The sequence below is a fragment of the Ylistrum balloti genome, unplaced genomic scaffold (assembly GCF_031769215.1).
Source record: "Ylistrum balloti isolate Yb309-2 unplaced genomic scaffold, AGI_CSIRO_Ybal_v1 Utg372036, whole genome shotgun sequence".
NCBI classification, from domain to species: Eukaryota; Metazoa; Mollusca; class Bivalvia; order Pectinida; family Pectinidae; genus Ylistrum; species Ylistrum balloti.
This window is the reverse complement of record NW_026782986.1, coordinates 39,548-65,949: the sequence shown is the minus strand read 5'-3', so window position 1 is coordinate 65,949 and position 26,402 is coordinate 39,548. Positions and strand designations below refer to the sequence as shown.

At 37.0% G+C, this 26,402-nt stretch overlaps 1 protein-coding gene across 1 annotated transcript; it reads right to left on the bottom strand.

Moving 5' to 3' along the window:
- Window positions 1-232: 232 nt before the first annotated feature.
- LOC132564182 (uncharacterized) lies at window positions 233-26,222 on the bottom strand. Its single transcript, XM_060228855.1, has 14 exons — window positions 26,196-26,222; window positions 17,020-17,269; window positions 16,659-16,781; window positions 15,000-15,119; window positions 14,651-14,773; window positions 13,490-13,612; window positions 12,109-12,317; window positions 11,381-11,426; window positions 9,961-10,094; window positions 9,357-9,482; window positions 7,084-7,198; window positions 4,089-4,223; window positions 2,908-3,033; window positions 233-694 (listed from the first exon to the last, which is right to left on the bottom strand). The coding sequence occupies exons 1-14, from the start codon at window positions 26,220-26,222 to the stop codon at window positions 540-542; spliced, it is 1,812 nt and encodes a 603-aa protein (XP_060084838.1). The 3' UTR covers window positions 233-539.
- Window positions 26,223-26,402: the final 180 nt, after the last annotated feature.

Genomic DNA, 26,402 nt, shown 5'->3' with positions numbered 1-26,402 from the left:
CTTCGAACATTTCCATAAATAAACACAAAATAATATGAGGAAAATTTGTCCACTCTTAAGTATATTACTAAAAGTTAGAACACCTGCAAAACTCTGACTGGTATGTACCTAGATAATCATATCATCAAAATTGTTCTAAAAGCTAGTCATAAGGTTGAGATCTGATAAAATAGCATTAGTGAAAGAAGAAATGTATGTATAAAATGTATTCTTTAATTCTTCAACTACCAAATTCATTTTCACTTAAAAATATAAAAAAAAAAACACCCCGTTTGAAGTTGTTCAGTTACACAAAAAGTAACTCCTTGGTACTAGAATCTTCACGAATAATTTTATTAATTCTATCAAACTTTACCTCCAAAGCTAAGAAGAAATGAGTTATGGTCTATGGAATGAGCTGAAATACTAAGGATCATGTTTTCACAACAGATTTTAAATATGGCTTCTTTCATTGTACTACAATAAAAAAATTTACATACAAAATATAAATTAGATTACTGACATTGAGAAGATAAAAAATTCTTATACATAAATATTCCTTAGTCATCACTTGAAGTTAATTCTTCCTCCCCGCGAAGTTTCTTCAGGACAGCTGTAGCGAGCTCTTCAATCATGGAGGGTTGTGATGTGGAGGCTAACTTGATAATGACGGGCTCGATACTGTGGTTTTGAAATGCCTTAAGGAATACCGCATCTGATGGAACAAGGTTTCAAATTTTGAAATCTGTCTAATGTACCTCAACATGCCTTTCTTGTTCATTTTGATAAGTTATTGAATATCTTACATAACCTACAAATTATTACTATTGAAATGGGTTCATTGTAGGCGACAATTTTTATACTGTTTTCAAATCATATGATACCATCAATCACTATGACATTTTCATTGTCACATTGGCTGGGTAGCTAGGCATAGCATCCCTTGCCTATAAGTCTGTATTCTTACCTAAAATTACTTCTATCATAAATGGTTAAACAGATTTTGATCAAATTTGGCCTAAAGCATCCTTGTTTTTGTATAATTTGAAATTCTAGTAATTATAAAAAAAAACATGTAAATTAGTTTTTTTTAAATATTTGTCAGTCAAATATTCATACATGTAAAGGGAGATAATTTTCAGCTTTATTTCTAAACGGTACAATATGAATTGCAGGTATCACTATACCATACTAACTATTTAATCTTATCTGTGTCCTCTTTGATAACCTGATAATAATCACTGCTTCATTTCTTTTACCAAAACAACTACCTATCATTTGGACAAAGGTCAAGCAGAATGATAGGGAAAAGAATGAGTTTTCTCCCATCATTCATAGGCTTCCGTTTTACCTGTTCAAGAGTTCTCTGTCAACCCCTCGGGTATGGTTTCTCTGTCGACCCCTTGGGTATGGTTTCTCTGTCGACCCCGAGGGTATGATTTCTCTGTCGACCCCGAGGGTATGATTTCTCTGTCATCCCCTATGGTATGATTTCTCTGTCGACCCCTAGGGTATGATTTCTCTGTCGACCCCTAGGGTATGATTTCTCTGTCGACCCCGAGGGTATGGTTTCTCTGTCGACCCCTAGGGAATGGTTTCTCTGTCGACCCCTAGGGTATGGTTTCTCTGTCGACCCCGAGGGTATGGTTTCTCTGTCGACCCCTAGGGTATGATTTCTCTGTCGACCCCGAGGGTATGATTTCTCTGTCGACCCCTAGGGTATGATTTCTCTGTCGACCCCGAGGGTATGATTTCTCTGTCAACCCCGAGGGTATGACAGATAGTGCATGCACCGGAAGTGAACCAGAACTACTTCTACACACGTCGTCTGCTACATGTATATAAACAAATACACATGTACAAATTTATGAAGCTAAGTCTCTCTGAGAAAAAGTATGATGGGAGAAAAATAATCATCTTCTACCTTGAGGGTGTAACAGAGAAATCTGCCGACCCTCGGGGTGATATTCTTGGTTGTCTAACCCACGGCATAGCCTCGGGTTAGACAACCAAGAATATCACCCCTCGCAGATTTCTCTGTTACACCCTCAAGGTAGGGGAAGATTCGATTAATCACTACAGTTGATTATCAGGTAACATCCCATGTGCAGAGAATCTCAGGCGACAAATAAAATTAAGATGGCAGACTCCAAAATCTCAATAATTATCATCTATTTAATGATATCAAATTTTATTTATTTTAGAATCTTTTCGAAGCAGGTTTTCAGACATATTAATCACTCTTGTGAGTGCCTTACCACTGCGCCACCCAACCATCAATTTGATATGCTGTCTTTTAACGGGGAAATCACATTCCAGACAGAACATGCCAGATAGACTTCTTTCAGAAATATCTAAGTTATTTATCAAATTCACAGACAAAAACAATTCTACCATACGTTAGTTCAAACACATAGGATTGTATATAGGTCATCAATGAAAACAGATTGTATATAGGTCATCAATGGAAACAGATTGTATATAGGTCATCAATGGAAACAGATTGTATATAGGTCGTCAATGGAAACAGATTGTATATAGGTCATCAATGGAAACAGATTGTATATAGGTCATCAATGGAAACAGATTGTATATAGGTCATCAATGAAAACAGATTGTATATAGGTCATCAATGAAAACAGATTGTATATAGGTCATCTATGAAAACAGATTGCATATAGGTCATCAATGGAAACAGATTGTATATAGGTCATCAATGAAAACAGATTGTATATAGGTCATCAATGAAAACAGATTGTATATAGGTCATCAATGAAAACAAAGTTGAGCACTAAAGTTCCATGGCTAGCTGGCTACAGTAACAAACAAGATATTGGTTAAAATATCACTAGAAACAAAACGACCGACCCTTGAACTGCCAATATTTTACATTAGAGAAATACATAAGGTGGGATAGGTTATACTCACCTTTGAGAAGCTGTACCAAAGTCCAGAGGGCTATATGGACAAAGTTAGGGTCGGCAGATTTCAGGAACATGTCTATATATAGCACTATTCCAGAAACATTGGCTGACTTCAGGTCTTCGGGAATTTCTGTGAAAGATGGAAATGTAGAGTTTGGATGTTCTACTGTTTCATTATTTCTGGAAATTTGACTGTAAAAGTGTCTTTGTTTTGTGAGCTCTCACTTAGTCAGTGATTTGATTGGTGTTCAGTGGCCACAGCCGGGGTCATCCTCAGTTAATCTTTTTTTTTTAAATTATGTAAGCTGCAGGAAGGAATGATTGAATAAAGCTTTTTAAAAGGTAAAACAAAGGATTTCAAATGGTTTCTTAGCAATATCAATATATTTAAAACATTTTTTTTGTTTTATAAAATAAAGAAATAGGAAAGTAGCATGTCTAGACATAGAGACTAGTTTGTGTTTTGTTACCTGCCCAACCCCCCCCCTCCCCTCCTCCCACCCAAAGAAAAAAAATTGGGTATTTTATCCACTTTCCCAAAGGTTAAGAGGTATTTCAAGGTCAAGACCAGAACAACTGTATTGAAATCTGAACAATTAATTAAAACATGTTCCATTATAAGTATTTTGTGGCAGATAAAACAAACAGGTGGTTCATCACCCTTAAGTGAAATTGTACAATATATAGAATCTCTCACCATCCTCAGGGTGAGATAGGGGGATCTTGTTGTCAAACAGAAGGTCTTAACCCCAGTATTGAGATCCCCTATATAATCCTTAAAGGGTGTGAATGATTATTCGCTTACCCTGTTTTCCTTGTCTAAGTGCAAGACAAAGAAATTGGGATAACAACTCTCATAATCAAATTCCAAGATGGCCGCCTTGTCTGATCAGTCCTTAAATCAAATGGACACAACAAGGGACCAAGGTGAACCTACTTATGAAATATGAGAGAGATCCATCGCACATTTCTCAAGAAATAGCAATAACAAAAATTGTTTACAAACGGATGGACATTGGACATTATATATAGCCCACCATATGGTGATAGGAGGCTAAAAAAGCGTGGATTTACCAGTCCAGGGTAAGAGAAATACGTGTCAGTTTCCACTTACCTGCTATAATTACCTGAATATCTTTCCTCATAGGATAGGAGACAATCAACCATAGGTCATCATTTACTTACCTACAAGAAATAACTGACCCAGGGTTCCCACACTGTTGTACTGAACCTCTGACTGGGTGGACAGTGTAGCCAAAGTCACCAGTTTACCGAAGACCTTTCCACCGTGAAGGTGTAGCAGTTTGTATTTAACATCATCTGAAAATGTCATAAAAGACAACAGTATCAGTTAGTGACCCGTTTTATTTCTGTTGTTGATGAGTTTCTTAAAGCCTACGTGACAGCTATCTATACAGATCAGCGAGTCTATCGTAAACTTACATTCTGTAACTTACCGTATTTATTCCAATAAACGCCCCGGGGGCGATTAATAGAATACAAAATTTCATAATTTGTTGGTCGTGACATGCCATGGCTGCCACTTAAAAACATTGTTTAACAAACTAACGAATTACTCAGCAAAGAATGCATTTGAAAATTGCAGTAATTCCAACATCGTTGTAGCTTTCAACATTGTTGTCAATTGCATTCTGATAACCTGAATTCTTGTATGAAATGACACGATGTCAATCGTGTCAGCTTCAGTCAAAAACGTACAATGTTTATCATCGCTTGTAGGCCTAGTTTGCATAACAAAATAAAAAACACAGCGGTATATAAGCCAGTCTGTTTCTTAATAAATCCCACATACCTGATAACAATGTCTGGGACAAAAAGAAATTATGACACTGCTTTCAAGCTTAAAGTAATCGCCTTCGCAGAGGAGAAGGGTAAACATGCCGCTGCGAAAGTGTTTTGTGTTGACAGAAAACGAGTGCGGGACTGGTGTCAAAACAAAGAAAAATTAAAAAATCTTTCTAAAACATCTAAACGCTGTAAAGGAGGTGGGAGGCATGTCAGATATGAAGATATTGACAAAAATCTGATGAGATGGCTACAGGACAGACGGGAGGCCGGAATACGCATGACTGGGATTTGAGGCCCTGCGTATGCATAAGGCAAATGGTAGTCAATCGTTCAAAGCCTCCTATGGATGGTTTTCTAAATTCAAAAAGAGACATAACATTTCGTTCAGGTGATCTACGCATGTGGCACAACATGAAGTTTCATTAATTGATGATCGTATTGACAGTTTTTTTAATTTTGTTTTAAGAATGCGTCGGCTATGAGAATACCCCGATAGCCATATCGCTAACATGGACGAAACCCCAGTGTGGTTTGACATGCCAGGAAAATCGACATTGGCAATAAAGGGGGAAAAGGAGGTCAGAGTTTACAGTACTGGCCATGAAAATAAAAAAATAACGGTGACACTGGCAGCATATGCCGATGGGACTAAAATTGCCCCTCCTTGTGCACATGCCAGGCATTCGTCCCCTTCCAAAAGATGACATACCAAGTGGTATTGTGGTATACATGTGCAGGGCCAGACAAAAATCCTGGGCAAACGAGGAAAGTATAAAATTTTGGTTAAAAAAACTCTGGGGTGTGAATAATACAGCTAGGCGGTTATTAGTATGGGACGCTTTCCGTGGTCATCTTACTGAAGATGTAAAAAAACTGGTTCGTCTAAAATATAATTCAGACATCTGTGTTATACCCGGGGATGTACATGTAAGCTACAGCCAGCCGATGTGTCGTGGAATAAAACCAAATCAGGGAATTGTAAAGCCCCATCTAAAGCTGTAATGTTGTCTTGGGATAAGAAAGCATGGGATAGCATTAGCCCGGACACAATCAGAAGATCGTTCAAAAAATGCTGTATCACAAATTCGCTGGACGGTAGCGAGGATAATATTTTCCAGTGTTTATTAGAGACGGGGCGTTTATTGGAATAAATACGGTATCTGTACTAAAACTAGTTGTCATAATACCTGTCCCAAAAAATGTAAGTACAAATATTTCAGTAACTTTTTTATATTGGTCTTGAGTCTATAAAATCCAGAATGATATTCTTTTTAAAAAGTTGATAGAATGTAAGAATGATTCAGACTGGTCAAATATCATCACGTTCTGTGTTACTTATCAAGATTATTTTTCTAGATTTTTTGTAAGTTTGTAAAATTTAGCCATTAAAATAACAGACATGAAGGATAAAACAGCTGTATTATGCAGTTCATTAATAAATCCAAATTTCATTCATTGTTAAATACAACCCAACACATATAAGGAGGTCAAACTACACACCTCAGACCTTCAACTGATGCCAAACTAAGGTCAATGCTCAGACTAAGATATAGGGCCCCACTCTGCAGTATCTTTGTCAATTACCACAGTGTAAATATACATATCTCATCAGGCCCCACTCAGCAATATCTTTGTCAATTACCACAGTGAAAATATACATGTCTCATCAGGCCCCAATCTGTAATATCTATTCCAATTACCACCGTGTAAATATACATGTCTCATCAGGCCCCACTCTGTAATATCTTTTCCAATTACCACCGTGTAAATATACATGTCTCATCAGAAAAATTGAGGAAAGGTGTTGCGAGATAATGGAAACATTCAAGAAAATGCTTGAGGATTAATAATCTGTCTTCAAATGACGGACTATTTGCTTGTATGACGACAGACGATATGATGCCAAGACATGAAAATGAAAGTAAAAGATGAATTGTGTCAGTTCCAATGCTATAGAAACAAGAAGCATGAATTGAAATATAAGGATTGAATCTCGCTTATGTCGATTTCATGGGATGATGAATTGAGTTGGTCTTGAGACAAATTTAATGAACTGCTTTGATTAAATTTGTCTCCAGACCAACTCAATTCATCATCCCATGAAATCGACATAAGCAAGATTCAATCCTTAAATCAAGGCTGATCAAAATCCAGGTCATGAAATAAGATGTTTGGAGTTAAATTGTTCACGAAATAATTTCGTAAACAAATGGATGACACTTTACAGTAAAGGTCAATATTCTTCTTGAAAATGTTATTACCTATTTCTGAAGAATCTCTGTACACTAAAGATCATACTGGCTTTTGTAACATAAATACAATATGTCTGAATTAATCATTGTTATTTTATTGTACCTTACAAAACACTGACCTTCGTCAGCAAACACTGCCAGTGCAGCTGTCACCTCCTTCAGTGTACTAATCCTTGTCTCTAGCCCCAACAGCACAAAGGTCAAGGCCTCCACACAGTCATGTTCTACCAGGTCCTGGACACAAACACTTACGTTAAAGATACTTATGTAAAAAAAAATATGTACATAAAAATGCTTATGTAATTAAAAATACTTATGTCAAAATGCTTAATATGTAAAAAACAATACTTTCGTGAAATTTACAAAAGTATTACAGAAAAAAGTTTAGCTTATAGTGAATTTTAAAAAATACTCAGAAAAAGACAAATATCTTTATGATTTTTTATGAATAGTGTTATTTACTTATTACAATAAACACACTTGAGAGGTTTTTGTCATAACAGATGCCGAGCTACCATATATTTGTAATACATGAAAATATATTTCAGATTCTGCTACGATTTCACCTAAGAAAACATGTAAGATTTAATATATAGGCTACTGAATATGAACATGCGCCAATCACCATCATCACATCATTATGTACTGACCATAGCTAGTTCAAAGGTCAAAGGTTACCTGAAGTGGTTACATTTGATAAGAGATCCTTATGCTGATAAACTGGAACTGACCATGGCTAATTCAAAGGTCAAAGGTTACCTGAAGTAGTTATATAGAAAAAGGAGATCCTTATGCTGAAATACTGGTACTGACTGAGGTTACCAGGAGTGGTTACATTACAAACGAGGTCATTATAAGCCTGATATACTGACCATACATTGTAGTTAGGTCAGTTACCTCCCATGATTACTATAGAAAAGAGCTACATGCAGGTCACAGGTCAAAGGTCATCAGATATGAAAACAACAGATAAGAGGTCCTAATTACCCTAATTTTCTTACCATAGTTTCTGGAGGTCAAAAGCTGGATGCAGCTGACATATTACATAAGATAAAAGGCCCTTACCCTATTACATTCATCATAGTAACAGGCAGGTCAAGGGTCAAAGGTCACCAGATGTGAGTACAACAGATAAAAGGTCCTAATTATCCTAATTTTCTGACTATAGCTACAGAAATTCAATAGCTGGATGTAGCTGACATATTACATTAAATAAAAGGTCCTTACCCTGTCATAATGACCATAGTTACTGGCAGGTCAGAGGTCAGACGTAAACAGATAAAGTCACAATAGATAAAAGGTGCTTATCTTGTCATAATGACCATAGTTACTGGCAGGTCAGAGGTCAGACGTAAACAGATAAAGTCACAATAGATAAAAGGTGCTTATCTTGTCATAATGACCATAGTTACTGGCAGGTCAGAGGTAAACAGATACAGTCACAATAGATAAAAGGTGCTTATCTTGTCATAATGACCATAGTTACTGGCAGGTCAGAGGTAAACAGATACAGTCACAATAGATAAAAGGTGCTTATCTTGTCATAATGACCATAGTTACTGGCAGGTCAGAGGTTAACAGATACATTCACAATAGATAAAAGGTGCTTATCTTGTCATAATGACCATAGTTACTGGCAGGTCAGAGGTCAGACGTAAACAGATAAAGTCACAATAGATAAAAGGTGCTTATCTTGTCATAATGACCATAGTTACTGGCAGGTCAGAGGTAAACAGATACAGTCACAATAGATAAAAGGTGCTTATCTTGTCATAATGACCATAGTTACTGGCAGGTCAGAGGTAAACAGATACAGTCACAATAGATAAAAGGTGCTTATCTTGTCATAATGACCATAGTTACTGGCAGGTCAGAGGTTAACAGATACATTCACAATAGATAAAAGGTGCTTATCTTGTCATAATGACCATAGTTACTGGCAGGTCAGAGGTCAGAGGTTAACAGATACAGTCACAATAGATAAAAGGTGCTTATCTTGTTACACTGACCATAGTTACAGGCAAGTCACAGGTCATAGGTCACCAGATACAATCACAATAGATAAGAGGTGCTTATCCCATTATAATGACCACAGTTACAGGAAGGTCACAAGTCAAAGATCACCAGATACAGTCACAATAGATAAAAGGTCCTTACCATGTTACACTGACCATAGTTACAGGCAAGCCACAGGTCATAGGTCACCAGATACAGTCACAATAGATAAGAGGTGCTTACCCAATTATAATGACCATAGTTACAGGAAGGTCACAGGTCAAAGGTCACAATAGATAAGAGGTACTTTCCCTGTTATAATGACCATAGTTACTGGCAGGTCACAAGTCAGAGGTCACCTGGCAACACATGATCACACTCGGTAAGAGAAACTTACCCTGATATAATGGCCAACAGCCAAATTACGTATGATCCCTGCTGCGTGTCGCTGAGCCTCGGGATTGTGACTGTCACACATAATATGACACAGATCTATCACAAAATTATTGGCTACGATCACCACCTACAAAATATAAACATTTTACAAAGTTCATTCCAAGCTTTTACTTTCGAATTATATTCAGTTATTTGGGATTGGAAATATATGGAATTCATAATATACAACAGAAGTTCTAAAAACCTGAACAGTATCTACATTATCTAGTCATGTGAAATCTGATCCATGTCTGTAGTTTGGGAGAAAATTCCTAAACAATGAGAGCCATTCATGAAAAGTCTCAACATAATTTGGTTGAAATCTTCTCAATAGATCATGAGGAAGTGTGTTTTAGATTAAATCAGCCAATTGTGACACCATTCATCATCTCCTAAGAGAATCTGCCCCTTTAGCTGTATGTGTTTTGATTCTCAATGGATAAGAATGCTACCTCTACAGTTGAAATCAGACCTATGGCTTGCTATTTCATTATTCAACAGGTAATCTTTTCTGAGACAATAATCTTGATGTATTTAAAAAATTGTCTGCTGTCTCAAACACATACCTCATTTGCCTTGTGAATTGAAAGGTTTCGTAAACATGCCACTGCAGCCACCAAAGTGTCTTTGTGGCCTGTCCGTAACACTTTCTGTAATCGTGGCAATGCACCATATTTCACAATGAGGGACTGGTTATTACCTGAAATTCATGCAGAGATGTCATTATAGGTCAAAGGTCAAATCAACAGTATAGACCTGCATTAACATGGACAGGTCTGTTAAGATTGAAACGTTATACCAAAAAGGTTTCATTTGAAATAGACTGTATAAATGCCCTGCCCTCTGCTTTCTGGACCCAAAATTAAGGGTGATAACCTGGGTTAAAATGATATGTACAAGGAGATGGTTGAATTACAAATTCATTTAATACTAAAACTTAGTGACAGAAGTGTTTACTATTGGAAATGGTATATGCTTCCACAAAGACAAAGCAATACAAAAATTATACATGTGACTAGCCATTCCCTGCCAGAAAGCATTGTGGTATACAAACAACACCTCTGTATATGACTCACACCATTTCAAGATTCTTGAAAAACATATTTGTTAACAGTAATAAAGTATTTCATTATTTTTCTGTTTTTATTCGTAAACTTATTTTGAAAATAGATGTTTGTTGATCTGGAAAATGACTCCATTAGTTTCTATGGTTATAAACATTATGGATTATATGGTCAAATTTGAGTAAACAGTCACCTATCTTTAGTGGCGTAGCCAGGATCTAAGGTTGGGGGGCAAAAATCTGGCAACGCCGGCGAAGCCGTGCGTCGTGAGTGCCAAAGGCGCGAAGCTTTGGCAAGGGGTCTGGGGGAAGAAAATTTTGAACATTTTGGCTCCATTTCCTGCATTTTGAGTGTATTTTGAAGGAAAATAACAACACAATAATACTGGGATAAGTCGATATAAGGTATTGAAATAAATAATAAAATGGGACCCGCACCCCCATTAAAAACTCAACGGATTTACACGTTTCACAAAAGTAGAGATTGGTGTCTACCGATGGATTGAAGTTTATCAACTGGATATTGTACTTTGGTAAATTCTATTAAAATTCAATACTGCATTTCTGAAGAAAAAATAAATAAACAGCATCTGTCCATATCTACAGATCATTCCTTCAAAGTTTCATCAATATCATTCAAACAGAATTTGTGTTATTAGTTCAAAATAGATCCTAAATAGGAAAGAAATTGTTCAATACACTGAACTGGATAATCACATGAAATTTCATCAATATCTGCTGAGTAAAGATCATGGACGACAGAGAGGCCCATAAAAAAAGATGACATGAGTTTATTAGGCAAGTTATGACAATCCCTCATCTCACGATCAGATTCCCGAGAATAGATTCCCAAGAATAGATTGGACCAAAAATATTGGATGTAAATTCGAAATGAAGTATTCCTAGAAAATATTAAGACTTACCATCAGATGCAAGATTTCTCAAGGCTAAACAGGCCTGACATTGTACCTAGAAAACAATTTGAACAGTAGGTCATAAACCTTTAATTAGAAAACACAAGTACATAATAGATATATAAGAAAATATAAAGTATAAAAAAAAATCTGAATTAAAAAGTAAAGTAGGGATTAATGAGGATCAGTGGAGGCAACAAGACCTAAAAGTTTTAGGTCTGCATGTTGGATGTTTCCTTCACAGTATCTTAGCAACACATATAAGTATTCATGACCATAATCCCATATCAATCAGAATAAATACAAATGACAGGATTTATCAGTATAAGGCCATAGTTTTTGTGTAAATCATACTAAAGACATTGTCTTAAACCAAATCTTAGATCACAGAATTTTCCTACTGTCACATGCATGTCAAAATCTCAAGGTAGACAACAGTACATGTGCCTCTGAGACTTACTACTTATTGTGCGAAGAAACTGGAGTACCCAGGGAAAACCCATATGGTCGGGCAGGTGACCACTTACCTTTTCATGTCCTTTCCAGGAATCGAACCCCAGACGGCTAGGCAAAAGGCGAGTGCTTTACTACTGCGCCATACAAGATACTTTTTGTTGTTGTTAATATATCACAGTATAACTGTTGCATTGTATTCTTTAATTGACATTTGATTTTTATGACAGTTTCAATATTTTCCCAAACTTGACCTTCAAACTTTGCTTAACCTTTAACCTCACCTTTTCTGACTTGACAGATACCAGTTTGATGAGATTTCGTATAACATCAGTGTGACCAATAGCAACCATTAAAGCTCTGTGTTTTTCATTGACAGCAATGTTACTGAGGGAAGCAGCACTGTAGTATTGAATGTCCTGGTCCGGAAACTGGAGGAGGTCAACCAGTACAGGAATGACACCCCCAGCCACTAAATCATTCCTGTGGTTTTCTGTAAATGATAGCAAAGCAAGCTGAACATTCAGTATGTTAAGTTGCCATTATACACTACGTCAAAAAAGAAAACATGTATAAATTTAGTTTTATAAATTCATATGCAAAATAATGATACATTTTGTACCAAATCTTTTTTTACAAATCATTACCTTCATAACATCATCGATACTTCAGGGGTTACAATAATTTTCTCTCCCTGTACCCCTGGAACCATCCTCAATACTACAGGGGTTACATTAATTTTCTCTCTCTGTTCCCCTGGAATCACCCTCGATGCTCCCGGGGTTATGACCACTTTCTCTCTCTGTACCTCTGGAACCATCCTTGATACTCCAGGGGTTACAATCACTTTCGCTCTCTGTACCCCTGGAACCATCCTCGACACTCCAGGAGTTACAATCACTTTCGCTCTCTGCATCCTTGGAACTATCCTCGATACTCCAGGGGTTACAATCACTTTCGCTCTCTGCATCCTTGGAACCATCCTCAATACTCCAGGAGTTACAATCATTTTTGCTCTTTTTACCCCTGGTACCATCCTCGATACTCCAGGGGTTACAATCACTTTCTCTCTCTGTACCCCTGGAACCATCCTCGATGCTCCAGGGGTTACAATCACTTTTGCTCTCTGCACCCTTGGAACCATCCTCGATACTCCAGGAGTTACAATCACTTTCTCTCTCTGTACCCCTGGAATCACCCTCGATACTCCAGGGGTTACAATCACTTTTGCTCTTTGTACCCCTGGAACAATCCTCGATACTCCAGGGGTTACAATCACTTTCTCTCTCTGTATCCCTGGAACCATCCTCGATACTCCAGGGGTTACAATCACTTTTGCTCTCTGTACCCCTGGAATCACCCTCGATACTCCAGGGGTTACGATCACTTTCTCTCTCTGTACCCCTGGGAGAGAGTGAAAGTGTTCGTAGCCCCCAGAGTATCGAGGACTTAAACATGTGTATATCTCACTGGGATCATGAATGATTCCATGCCTACCTGTCTGCTGAAAACACATAACATCTATCATATCAATGTGCACCCAAATCTGTCTTGCCATATCATTCTAAAATATTCCAGCTTACTAAATTGATCGGTTTTTAATTGGTAACAATCTGATTCCTCCACTCACACTATTGTAATCTCAGGGAATAAATAATCACTTACGAAGATGAGTGAGATTTAAAACAGCACCAGCAACATTTCTCTGTACCCGTAAATCTTGGGACCTCAACAGCTTCAGTAGATGGTGTATAACATGACCCCCGATAATTTTCTGTTTATTGGCATCTAAAAAAGAAGCAGAAATACACAGATATAATCCAGAAATCTATATTAACTTTGTTAGTTTACCACTATACTTATATACGAACCTCAATAGTCTACAACTAGTCCTACTTATTAACCACAATAGTCTACAACTAGTCCTACTTATTAACCTCAATAGCCTACAACTAGTCCTACTTATTAACCTCAATAGTCTACAACTAGTCCTACTTATTAACCTCAATAGTCTACAACTAGTCCTACTTATTAACCTCAATAGTTTACAACTAGTCCTACTTATCAACCTCAATAGTCTACAACTAGTCCTACTTATTAACCTCAATAGTCTACAACTAGTCCTACATATTAACCTCAATAGTCTACAACTAGTCCTACTTATTAACCTCAATAGTTTACAACTAGTCCTATAGAGTAACCTCATCAGTTTATACTCGAGGCTTCAATATTATTCATTATTCAGAGTAACTATACACTCAGCTGTGTTACACTGGACATATGTATTACTGGACTGACCTGAGGTTACTAGAGTAACTATATATCCAGCTGTGTTACACTGGACATCTGTATTACTTGACTGACCTGTGGTGGTTAGAGTAACTATATACCCAGCTGTGTTACACTGGACATCTGTATTACTGGACTGACCTGTGGTGGTTAGAGTGACTATATACCCAGCTGTGTTACCCTGGACATCTGTATTACTGGACTGACCTGTGGTGGCTAGAGTGACTATACACCCAACTGTGTTACACTGGACATCTGTATTAGTGGACTGACCTGTGGTGGTTAGAGTGACTATACACCCAGCTGTGTTACACTGGACATCTGTATTACTGGACTGACCTGTGGTGGTTAGAGTAACTATATACCCAGCTGTGTTACACTGGACATCTGTATTACTGGACTGACCTGTGGTGGTTAGAGTAACTATATACCCAGCTGTGTTACACTGGACATCTGTATTACTGGACTGACCTGTGGTGGTTAGAGTAACTATATACCCAGCTGTGTTACACTGGACATCTGTATTACTGGACTGACCTGTGGTGGCTAGAGTGGTTATACACCCAGCTGTGTTACACTGGACATCTGTATTACTGGACTGAAGTAGACAAACAAGAGCCTCGATTCCTCCACATTGACCAACAGTGTCCTTGTTAGAATCTACAACAGAGAGAAAAGATTGGTTACTGAAAATGCTCTTAAATAATCCCAGAGGCAGACTTGTCCATTACATTACCTGTAACTGATATGAAGGGAACCGGGGAATGATATATCAAATATCATCTTTAGGGATTTATAGTAATACACTATACAGATGTAGATTATTTTCAACCATTATTTCTTTACCAGTATGGCACAGGATTGTATTAATGATTCTAAAGATTACCTGGACCATGAAGAGTGAAGTTGCTCACAGCCAGAGTCGTAGATTTCTGTACTTGGAGATCTTGAGATTTCAGGAGCTGAATTAATGGCTTGGCAAGAGCTACTGTCAGTGGAGCTTTAGCTGGACAAAGGCACAAAAATCACACTGAACAAGCATTCTGTCATTGTTCAACACTATTAGCAGGATATTCTGCTTGCTAGTAGTTTATAATTTTAACAAACTATTTGTGAAAAGATAAAGTACAAGTTATGAAATTCCAAGTTAAGTTTAGAATATAAATGAAAAGAAAATTGAAATCTGTAAAGGAAATTTGAAGGCATTAATGATCTCCTTTGAACAATTTCGACGCTTTTTTATAATAATGTCTGAATAAATCCTTTCTATACTGTATACAATTGTAAGAATATATATTGAAGGTAAGTCATTATTCATTTCTTCCAATTTACTGATGGTCTGCAATGCTAAACACTGCTGATTACTTTGACTATCAATACCTACTTTCTTACTTAGAACTCTTCCTGACCTAGTAAAACGCAACATTGCTGTTCCCTACAGCTTCGTTGTCTATAACTGACTTCCCTCACTGAGTGTAAATGACTGTTGAAGTTCTATAACTGACTTCCCTCACTGAGTGTAAATGACTGTTGAATGTCTATAACTGACTTCCCTCACTGAGTGTAAATGACTGTTGAATGTCTATAACTGACTTCCCTCACTGAGCGTAAATGACTGTTGAATGTCTATAACTGACTTCCCTCACTGAGTGTAAATGACTGTTGAAGTTCTATAACTGACTTCCCTCACTGAGTGTAAATGACTGTTGAATGTCTATAACTGACTTCCCTCACTGAGTGTAAATGACTGTTGAATGTCTATAACTGACTTCTCTCACTGAGTGTAAATGACTGTTGAATGTCTATAACTGACTTCTCTCACTGCGTGTAAATGACTGTTGAATGTCTATAACTGACTTCCCTCACTGAGTGTAAATGACTGTTGTATGTCTATAACTGACTTCCCTCACTGAGTGTAAATGACTGTTGAATGTCTATAACTGACTTCTCTCACTGAGTGTAAATGACTGTTGAATGTCTATAACTGACTTCTCTCACTGAGTGTAAATGACTGTTGAAGTTCTATAACTGACTGTTGACAGTTGAAGTTCTATAACTGACTTCTCTCACTGAGTGTAAATGACTGTTGAATGTCTATAACTGACTTCCCTCACTGAGTGTAAATGACAGTTGAAGATCTATAACTGACTTCTCTCACTGCGTGTAAATGACTGTTGAATGTCTATAACTGACTTCCCTCACTGAGTGTAAATGACTGTTGAATGTCTATAACTGACTTCTCTCACTGAGTGTAAATGACTGTTGAAGTTCTATAACTGACTTCTCTCACTGCGTGTAAATGACTGTTGAATGTCTATAACTGACTTCCCTCACTGAGTGTAAATGACTGTTGAATGTCTATAACTGACTTCTCTCACTGAGTGTAAATGACTGTTGAAGTTCTATAACATACTTCTCTCACTGCGTGTAAATGAGTGTTGAATGTCTATAACTGACTTCTCTCACTGCGTGTAAATGACTGTTGAATGTCTATAACTGACTTCCCTCACTGAGTGTAAATGACTGTTAAAGTTCTATAACATACTTCTCTCACTAATTTCCATGAAGCAGAGTGCTGCAGATTTCTGTAGCTCCACATTGTCAGATAAAGCCAAAATACTAAGGGCCCGGACATGTTCATTATTCAACACTGGGTCACCATTGGCTTCTGCAAATTATGGAAACAGAACATAGTGTTATAACACCCTGTATCTGTGATAAATTACAAGCTGTAACATCTCAATAAAAATTTCTTAAATCTTCCAGTTATATATTTAAGTCTTTAAAGAAATCATAAACGAATTTTACATTCCTCAAAAACAAAAATTTCATATCTTTTAGTGTAAACAAACTACATGGATCTTCAGACTGAAAACTTGCAAATGGAGGTAATCTAATAAAAATACCATGTTCTAGATAATGAAGGAGGTTGCTAACAGCTTGTCTCTCATTTTCCAGTAGAATCATTTCGTAGCTGTCATCAATGAGACCACCATTTTCCTGTGGTATTGGGATACAGCCACAGGAGAGACAACATATACAATAGTCTAGCAGGTGTCGTAGTAACTCAACAATCTCCTCAAGGACATTGGTTTTGTCCGTGGATGTCGATCGCTCAATCTTTATCTCAAACTGTTGGTCCAATGATCCTAATGACTGAGATAAAAGCGTAAATTGCCTACTATTAAAAACATGTTCATTGAAATCTAGAGCAGTAAAACATCCGTTGAAATTTAAAACAGTTCTGTGTTTGTATTTGCAGAAAGGAATGTAAACTTTAGCAAAAATGAAACAGAAAAGATAACTTTCATATACCAAGATGTTAAAGGCTTGCATGCATACATGAACATCCATGTTCTTCAAAATGCTCTATTCATTATCATAAACATATTTATGGGGATTGATCTTCATAAAAAGCAACAGAACCATTAAAACTTAAATATGGCATCTAAATTACAAATATGCATCTGTTAATTGTGACTTTGACCTTTGAATAAAAAAAACAATAATTATCTGTAACTATGACCTTGACCTTTTAAAAAAAATTTGAATTTGTAAATGTGAGCTTGACCTGTTAGCATTAAAAAAATCTGTTTGTGACCTTGACATTTGATCACATTTTTACTAAGAATATATGGATTAACATATAAAGAGTCAATGGAATATTGAACTAATGTAAGATCTTGTCATCCACTACTGCTCGCTCTTTATTTGTTCTTTAAAAGTTCAATCTTTACAATTCTTTTCAGAGTAGACAGATTACTGTACTAAGAGTAGACAGATTACTGTACTAAGAGTAGACAGATTACTGTACTAAGAGTAGACAGATTATCACACTAAGAGTAGACAGATTACTGTACTAAGAGTAGACAGATTACTGTACTAAGAGTAGACAGATTACTGTACTAAGAGTAGACAGATTACTGTACTAAGAGTAGACAGATTACTGTACTAAGAGTAGACAGATTACTGTACTAAGACTAGACAGATTACTGTACTAAGAGTAGACAGATTACTGTACTAAGAGTAGACAGATTACTGTACTAAGAGTAGACAGATTACTGTACTAAGAGTAGACAGATTACTACTAAGAGTAGACAGATTACTAAGTAGTAGACAGATTACACTAAGAGTAGAGTAGATTACTGTACTAAAAGTAGACAGATTACTGTACTAAGAGTAGACAGATTACTGTACAAAGAGTAGACAGATAACTGTACTAAGAGTAGACAGACTACTGTACTAAGAGTAGACAGATTATCACACTAAGAGTAGACAGATTACCACACTAAGAGTAGACAGATTACCAAGAGTAGACAGATTACTGTACTAAGAGTAGACAGATTACTGAGTAGACAGATTACTGTACTAAGAGTAGACAGATTACTGTACTAAGACTAGACAGATTACTGTACTAAGAGTAGACAGATTACTGTACTAAGAGTAGACAGATTACTGTACTAAGACTAGACAGATTACTGTACACACTAAGAGTACTAAGAGTAGACAGATTACTGTACTAAGAGTAGACAGATTACTGTACTAAGAGTAGACAGATTACCACACTAAGAGTAGACAGATTACTGTACTAAGAGTAGACAGATTACTGTACTAAGAGTAGACAGATTACTGTACTAAGAGTAGACAGATTACTGTACTAAGAGTAGACAGATTACTGTACTAAGAGTAGACAGATTACTGTATTAAGAGTAGACAGATTACTGTACTAAGAGTAGACAGATTACTGTACTAAGAGTAGACAGATTACTGTACTAAGAGTAGACAGATTACTGTACTAAGAGTAGACAGATTACTGTACTAAGAGTAGACAGATTACCACACTAAGAGTAGACAGATTACTGTACAAAGAGTAGACAGATTACTGTACTAAGAGTAGACAGATTACTGTACTAAGAGTAGACAGATTACTGTACTAAGAGTAGACAGATTACTGTACTAAGAGTAGACAGATTACTGTACTAAGAGTAGACAGATTACTGTACTAAGAGTAGACAGATTACCACACTAAGAGTAGACAGATTACTGTACTAAGAGTAGACAGATTACCACACTAAGAGTAGACAGATTACTGTACTAAGAGTAGACAGATTACTGTACTAAGAGTAGACAGATTACTGTACTAAGAGTAGACAGATTACTGTACTAAGAGTAGACAGATTACTGTACTAAGAGTAGACAGATTACTGTACTAAGAGTAGACAGATTACCACACTAAGAGTAGACAGATTACCACACTAAGAGTAGACAGATTACTGTACTAAGAGTAGACAGATTACTGTACTAAGAGTAGACAGATTACTGTACAAAGAGTAGACAGATTACTGTACTAAGAGTAGACAGATTACTGTACTAAGACAGATTACTGTACTAAGAGTAGACAGATTACTGTACTAAGAGTAGACAGATTACTGTACTAAGAGTAGACAGATTACTGTACTAAGAGTAGACAGATTACTGTACAAAGAGTAGACAGATTACTGTACTAAGAGTAGACAGATTACTGTACTAAGAGTAGACAGATTACTGTACTAAGAGTAGACAGATTACTGTACTAAGAGTAGACAGATTACTGTACTAAGAGTAGACAGATTACCACACTAAGAGTAGACAGATTACTGTACTAAGAGTAGACAGATTACTGTACTAAGAGTAGACAGACTACTGTACTAAGAGTAGACAGATTACTGTACAAAGAGTAGACAGATTACTGTACTAAGAGTAGACAGATTACTGTACTAAGAGTAGACAGATTACTGTACTAAGAGTAGACAGATTACTGTACTAAGAGTAGACAGATTACTGTACTAAGAGTAGACAGATTACTGTACTAAGAGTAGACAGATTACTGTACTAAGAGTAGACAGATTATCACACTAAGAGTAGACAGATAACTGTACTAAGAGTAGACAGATAACTGTACTAAGAGTAGACAGATTACCACACTAAGACTAGACAGATTACTGTACTAAGAGTAGACAGATTACTGTACTAAGAGTAGACAGATTACTGTACTAAGAGTAGACAGATTACTGTACTAAGAGTAGACAGATTACTGTACTAAGAGTAGACAGATTACAGGAATAAGAGTAGACAGATTACTGTACTAAGAGTAGACAGATTACTGTACACTAAGAGTAAGAGATAGACAGATTACTGTACACTAGAGTAGACAGATTACTGAGTACACTGTAAGAGTAGACAGATTACTGTACTAAGAGTAGACAGATTACTGTACAGATAAGAGTAGACAGATTACTGTACTAAGAGTAGACAGATTACTGTACTAAGAGTAGACAGATTACTGCACTAAGAGTAGACAGATTACTGTACTAAGAGTAGACAGATTACTGTACAGAGTAGACAGATTACTGTACTAAGAGTAGACAGATTACTGTACTAAGAGTAGACAGATTACTGTACTAAGAGTAGACAGATTACTGTACTAAGAGTAGACAGATTACTGTACTAAGAGTAGACAGATTACTGTACTAAGAGTAGACAGATTACTGTACTAAGAGTAGACAGATTACTGTACTAAGAGTAGACAGATTACTGTACTAAGAGTAGACAGATTACTGTACACTAAGAGTAGACAGATTACTGTACTAAGAGTAGACAGATTACTGTACTAAGAGTAGACAGATTACTGTACTAAGAGTAGACAGATTACTGTACTAAGAGTAGACAGATTACTGTACTAAGAGTAGACAGATTACTGTACTAAGAGTAGACAGATTACTGTACTAAGAGTAGACAGATTACCACACTAAGAGTAGACAGATTACTGTACTAAGAGTAGACAGATTACTGTACTAAGAGTAGACAGATTACTGTACTAAGAGTAGACAGATTACTGTACTAAGAGTAGACAGATTACTGTACTAAGAGTAGACAGATTACTGTACAAAGAGTAGACAGATTACTGTACTAAGAGTAGACAGATTACTGTACAAAGAGTAGACAGATTACTGTACTAAGAGTAGACAGATTACCACACTAAGATTAAACAGATTACTGTATTTAAGGTATGTAAGATATCGTCATTTCAATATTTCATATTAAGTGCAGCTGTATGGGAGCATGAAATAGACAAGACTGAGATCATGTCTATATATATAGTTTGCATAACTTAAAGCTAGAATTTTAGCTTTGTCAACTTGTTCACAATAGAGAAATAGTTGTTTTTTATGTGTAGACAGAGATACGCAGCAGATATTGATCTTACAAGGCTTGTTGTCAACAGATGTTGTACATATTAGCATGAGTTGTATTATACTCACTACCCTATACATGTAGCTCATACATATTGAAGTAAATATTTGAAACCTGAAATGACTCTAGATCTACAGTAACACACATTCTGAATTTAAGTCAAATCCCAAATATAGATTATATATATAAAATGGGTAATATTTTTGTGTTAGATGACACTCAAATCAAAAATAGGACACTATTACTGCTGAGAACATTGTTAGTATAAACACTATATATATCCTGTATGTATATGGTGTATGTATGATGTATTTAATGTGCTGCATTCATGCCCTACATGTATAACATAAGACTAGTAAAAGTACAACTAAGAACACAAAACAAGACAGGTACTACAAAGGTAGAGAACAGTCCGATGAGAACCTCTCACTGCCTGTATTAATACTGCAGCTTTTCTCTGCCTCCATGTATTTGACAAAGTATTTACAGTAAACTACAGCGTAAAACCTCAAATTTTAATTGGATCTTGGTAAATGATCAGAGAATGATTTATTTCATTGATGAACTTACTTGATGGGTTTTTAACACACAACATATAGCTTTGGCTTTACAACTTTCTGTTATTAGTGCTTTTGTTCACGACTTAGTAGATCAGTAATTGGCTAGAGGTGGCAACTGTTTCTATTGTGATGTAATACAATATATATAGGCATGGTAATGTCGCCAACTTAGATTGTTTGCAAAAGTATCAAAATTTACGTGATAAACAGAATCTTACATTCTTTTCATCTGAAGCTTTGTAAAATGAAAGCAGCAATGTATATATTAACAGTTAATTTTATCAAATAAATTTCCTAAGATATATCCATTTATTGAACTGTATCTTAAGCCTGATGATTTGAAGAATATAAAAACCAAAAATTTGTTTCCTACTTCATATTAATCTTAATACCTTTTGTCGTGATATTATTGATATAAATTCAATTAATTGGAATCCAGGCAATTTACTAGGCCGTAGATACATATTTACCAGGGGTAAAGATGTTACACTTTCTCTGCTGTTATAGGGAGGTTTGTTTACTTGCTGGATTTATTGCCCCTTGAACAGCCAGGCTCATTTTGAGGAGAGGTATCCTTATAGTGACTGGTGGCTACCTCACTGAACAACATATGACAGGCCAAATGCAAACCATCCACAGCAATTACAGGTAAAAGTGTCTTCCCGAAGGACACAACACCACCAGCAAAGACCTGCCAGCTTCAGTTCCTAGGAAACACAAACTGTCCTTGGTAAGGAGTGATGAATCTGTATACCTCTGATTTCCACCTGTAGTTACTTAAGTCAATGTTCTTACCACATAATAAAGATTGTAGGAGGTAACTAAGCATTAAAGATTCTAGATATAAAGACATATCAGAGTTGATAAATAGGCAAAAAAACTTTGTCATCATGTTATTTAACATTATGTATGTAGGGGAGGGGGTACCATGCTGACTAACATTAGGTATGTAGGGGAGGGGGGTACCATGCTGACTAACATTATGTATGTAGGGGAGGGGGTACCATGCTGACTAACATTATGTATGTAGGGGAGGGGGTACCATGCTGACTAACATTATGTATGTAGGGGAGGGGGGTACCATGCTGACTAACATTAGGTATGTAGGGGAGGGGGGTACCATGCTGACTAACATTATGTATGTAGGGGAGGGGGTACCATGCTGACTAACATTATGTATGTAGGGGAGGGGGTACCATGCTGACTAACATTAGGTATGTAGGGGAGGGGGTACCATGCTGACTAACATTATGTATGTAGGGGAGGGGGTACCATGTTATTTAACATTAGGTATGTAGGGGAGGGGGTACCATGCTGACTAACATTAGGTATGTAGGGGAGGAGGTACCATGCTGACTAACATTATGTATGTAGGGGAGGGGGTACCATGCTGACTAACATTAGGTATGTAGGGGAGGGGGTACCATGCTGACTAACATTAAGTATGTAGGGGAGGGGAGTACCATGCTGACTAACATTAGGTATGTAGGGGAGGGGATACCATGCTGATTAACATTAGGTATGTAGGGGAGGGGGGTACCATGCTAATCAACATCATGTATGTAGGGGAGGGGGTACCATGCTGATTAACATTAGGTATGTAGGGGAGGGGGTACCAAATCAACATTATGTATGTAGGGGAGGGGGTACCATGCGAATCAACATTATGTATGTAGGGGAGGGGGTACCATGCTAATCAACATTATGTATGTAGGGGAGGGGGTACCATGCTGACTAACATTATGTATGTAGGGGAGGGGGTACCATGCTAATCAACATTATGTATGTAGGGGAGGGGGTACCATGCTAATCAACATTATGTATGTAGGGGAGGGGGGTACCATGCTAATCAACATTAGGTATGTAGGGGAGGGGGGTACCATGCTAATCAACATTATGTATGTAGGGGAGGGGGTACCATGCTAATCAACATTAGGTATGTAGGGGAGGGGGTACCATGCTGACTAACATTATGTATGTAGGGGAGGGGGTACCATGCTGACTAACATTATGTATGTAGGGGAGGGGGTACCATGCTAATCAACATTATGTATGTAGGGGAGGGGGTACCATGCTAATCAACATTATGTATGTAGGGGAGGGGGTACCATGCTAATCAACATTATGTATGTAGGGGAGGGGGGTACCATGCTAATCAACATTATGTATGTAGGGGAGGGGGGTACCATGCTAATCAACATTAGGTATGTAGGGGAGGGGGTACCATGCTAATCAACATTAGGTATGTAGGGGAGGGGGTACCATGCTAATCAACATTAGGTATGTAGGGGAGGGGGGTACCATGCTAATCAACATTAGGTATGTAGGGGAGGGGGTACCATGCTAATCAACATTATGTATGTAGGGGAGGGGGGTACCATGCTAATCAACATTAGGTATAGGGGAGGGGGTATGTAGGGGAGGGGGGTACCATGCTAATCAACATTAGGTATGTAGGGGAGGGGGGTACCATGCTAATCAACATTAGGTATGTAGGGGAGGGGGTACCATGCTAATCAACATTAGGTATGTAGGGGAGGGGGTACCATGCTAATCAACATTATGTATGTAGGGGAGGGGGTACCATACTGATTAACATTGTTGCTTTTTCTGCTTGTTTCAGATAGAAAAAGGTGAAACTTAATTGAGCATTACAGGTATGAAGATAAGGTTACATACCAATAACACATTAGAGAGGGGACTTCACAGCTCGGTGAATAAACAACAGGAGCAAACAAGTAATTGTCCAGCTTAGGGCATGATCACTATCATTTTACACCTGTGATCTCTTTTATGACGATAAAAGGAAACAACAGCATTTTGTAGATCTAAAAAGGAATTGATAACTGATATGTATGTGTTTAGCACATGTGTAATCTTGCAGTTGGTAAGAAATGGAAAGAAAATAATAAAGAATTGAATTAACACAAACAAGGTTATAGACTCTGTTATGATGGGCACCTTGTTCGGTAGAACTTACTCCCAACTCTACATTAAAGGCAATGACAAAACCGGAGTACTGCAGGCAGTATAGAGATGAAATCAACAGTGAACTATCAGTACCTAATAACACACCATCCAGCAGTGTCATAAACTGACTGTGACATGATTTTTAAATAATTTAATGGAAATAAAATACCTGATATGTAATGAGTGTCATTTGATCCAGCTGTTAGTTTAATTTCCATATCTAGGATCAGTTCTGGTGTAGTACATACAAAAATGTCACAGATTATAGATCATAGAAGATGTGAGAATAAATATGTAAATTAACTGACACTAAAAACTAGAGAATGGACATACATGAAAAGTACATAGAATATTTCAATCCACCATTTATCACCTTCTCCATGTATAAATATCCCTGTTTTAACATACCTTTAATCCCTAGAGGAACAACGACCTTTTTGCTTAATTTCTTCATTTCTCAAGGCTATTTATGGTAAAATACTGGCTTTAAGCATATGAGGTCAATGTACTTGTCGATGTATGTACGTTTGGTCAATTCCTGCATAGGTCAGTTGATCATGAGGTTATTGACCGTTTACAATTTTTTTTTATATCATCTCCCAACAACACTAAATGGATATTTATCACCAGATTATTTGCAAATACATGTACATGTTATCTGCCACTTTTTTTTCAAGAAATAATTTTTGAAAATTGATGTGTGAATTGGAGTAAACTTTGCCAGCTGATACTTGTGAATTGACAAGATTACAAATTATGACATGGTCATCAGTCCTTTGCACACACACCCCACCCCCACCTCCACACACACACACCAATTAAGACAGCCCCCCCCCCCCCTTCCCCTACACACACCAATTAACACATAAGTGCATGCATTCACTAACGCATATTCCACATTGGAGCATGTAATAAAATGTTGTGTACAATATTAGATGGGTCCAACAACCCCCTTTGTGTACAGGCCTATTATTCTGTGTTCCTGTACATGAACTCTGTCTGGTCAATGTCGTGCCGATTTATTTAGCTTCAGTCGCAAAACGACAACAAAATCCTTTGTAAAATGCAATGGCTGTCAGTACAGGGATAAGTCCTAACTTCAACACCGTTATTAACATTAGGCTAGGAAATTAACAGCAGAATATATATAGCCTTTGTCACTGGTCCCTGTGACTGCAAGTGTGGTGAAAAGATCATTTGTTTATACACACACACAAACGCTTTCCTCGGATTGGTCACAAACACAAGGTAAAATCTCGCGTTACATTACAATATATAGCAACAGACAAATGCATGTTATTTATCAACGATGTACTCACTTCACCGCCCTTTCGTTTCCCTTCCATACTCTGTTTACACGTGCTACCTCGCTGTATTTACAGTAGATGTTTACCTGGTGTGTAACATTAGTACTCGTGAGGTCGTAAAAATAACCACCAATCAAAACATTGGATTACAGAATTATAAAACCGATGGCCTTAACAAGTCTGATTACCTCCCCTGACCTACACCGACAGCGTACAACA

Bases quoted from the DNA above. Each gene is read 5' to 3' on its own strand.
- LOC132564182 (XM_060228855.1), bottom strand. From the start codon at position 26,222: ATGGAAGGGAAACGAAAGGGCGGTGAA. The intron at 10,095-11,380 runs GTAAGTCTTAAT...CATGAATTTCAG, and splicing joins GAGAAATCTTGCATCTGATG to GTAATAACCAGTCCCTCATT. The intron at 4,224-7,083 runs GTCAGTGTTTTG...TGACATTTTCAG, and splicing joins GGCAGTGTTTGCTGACGAAG to ATGATGTTAAATACAAACTG.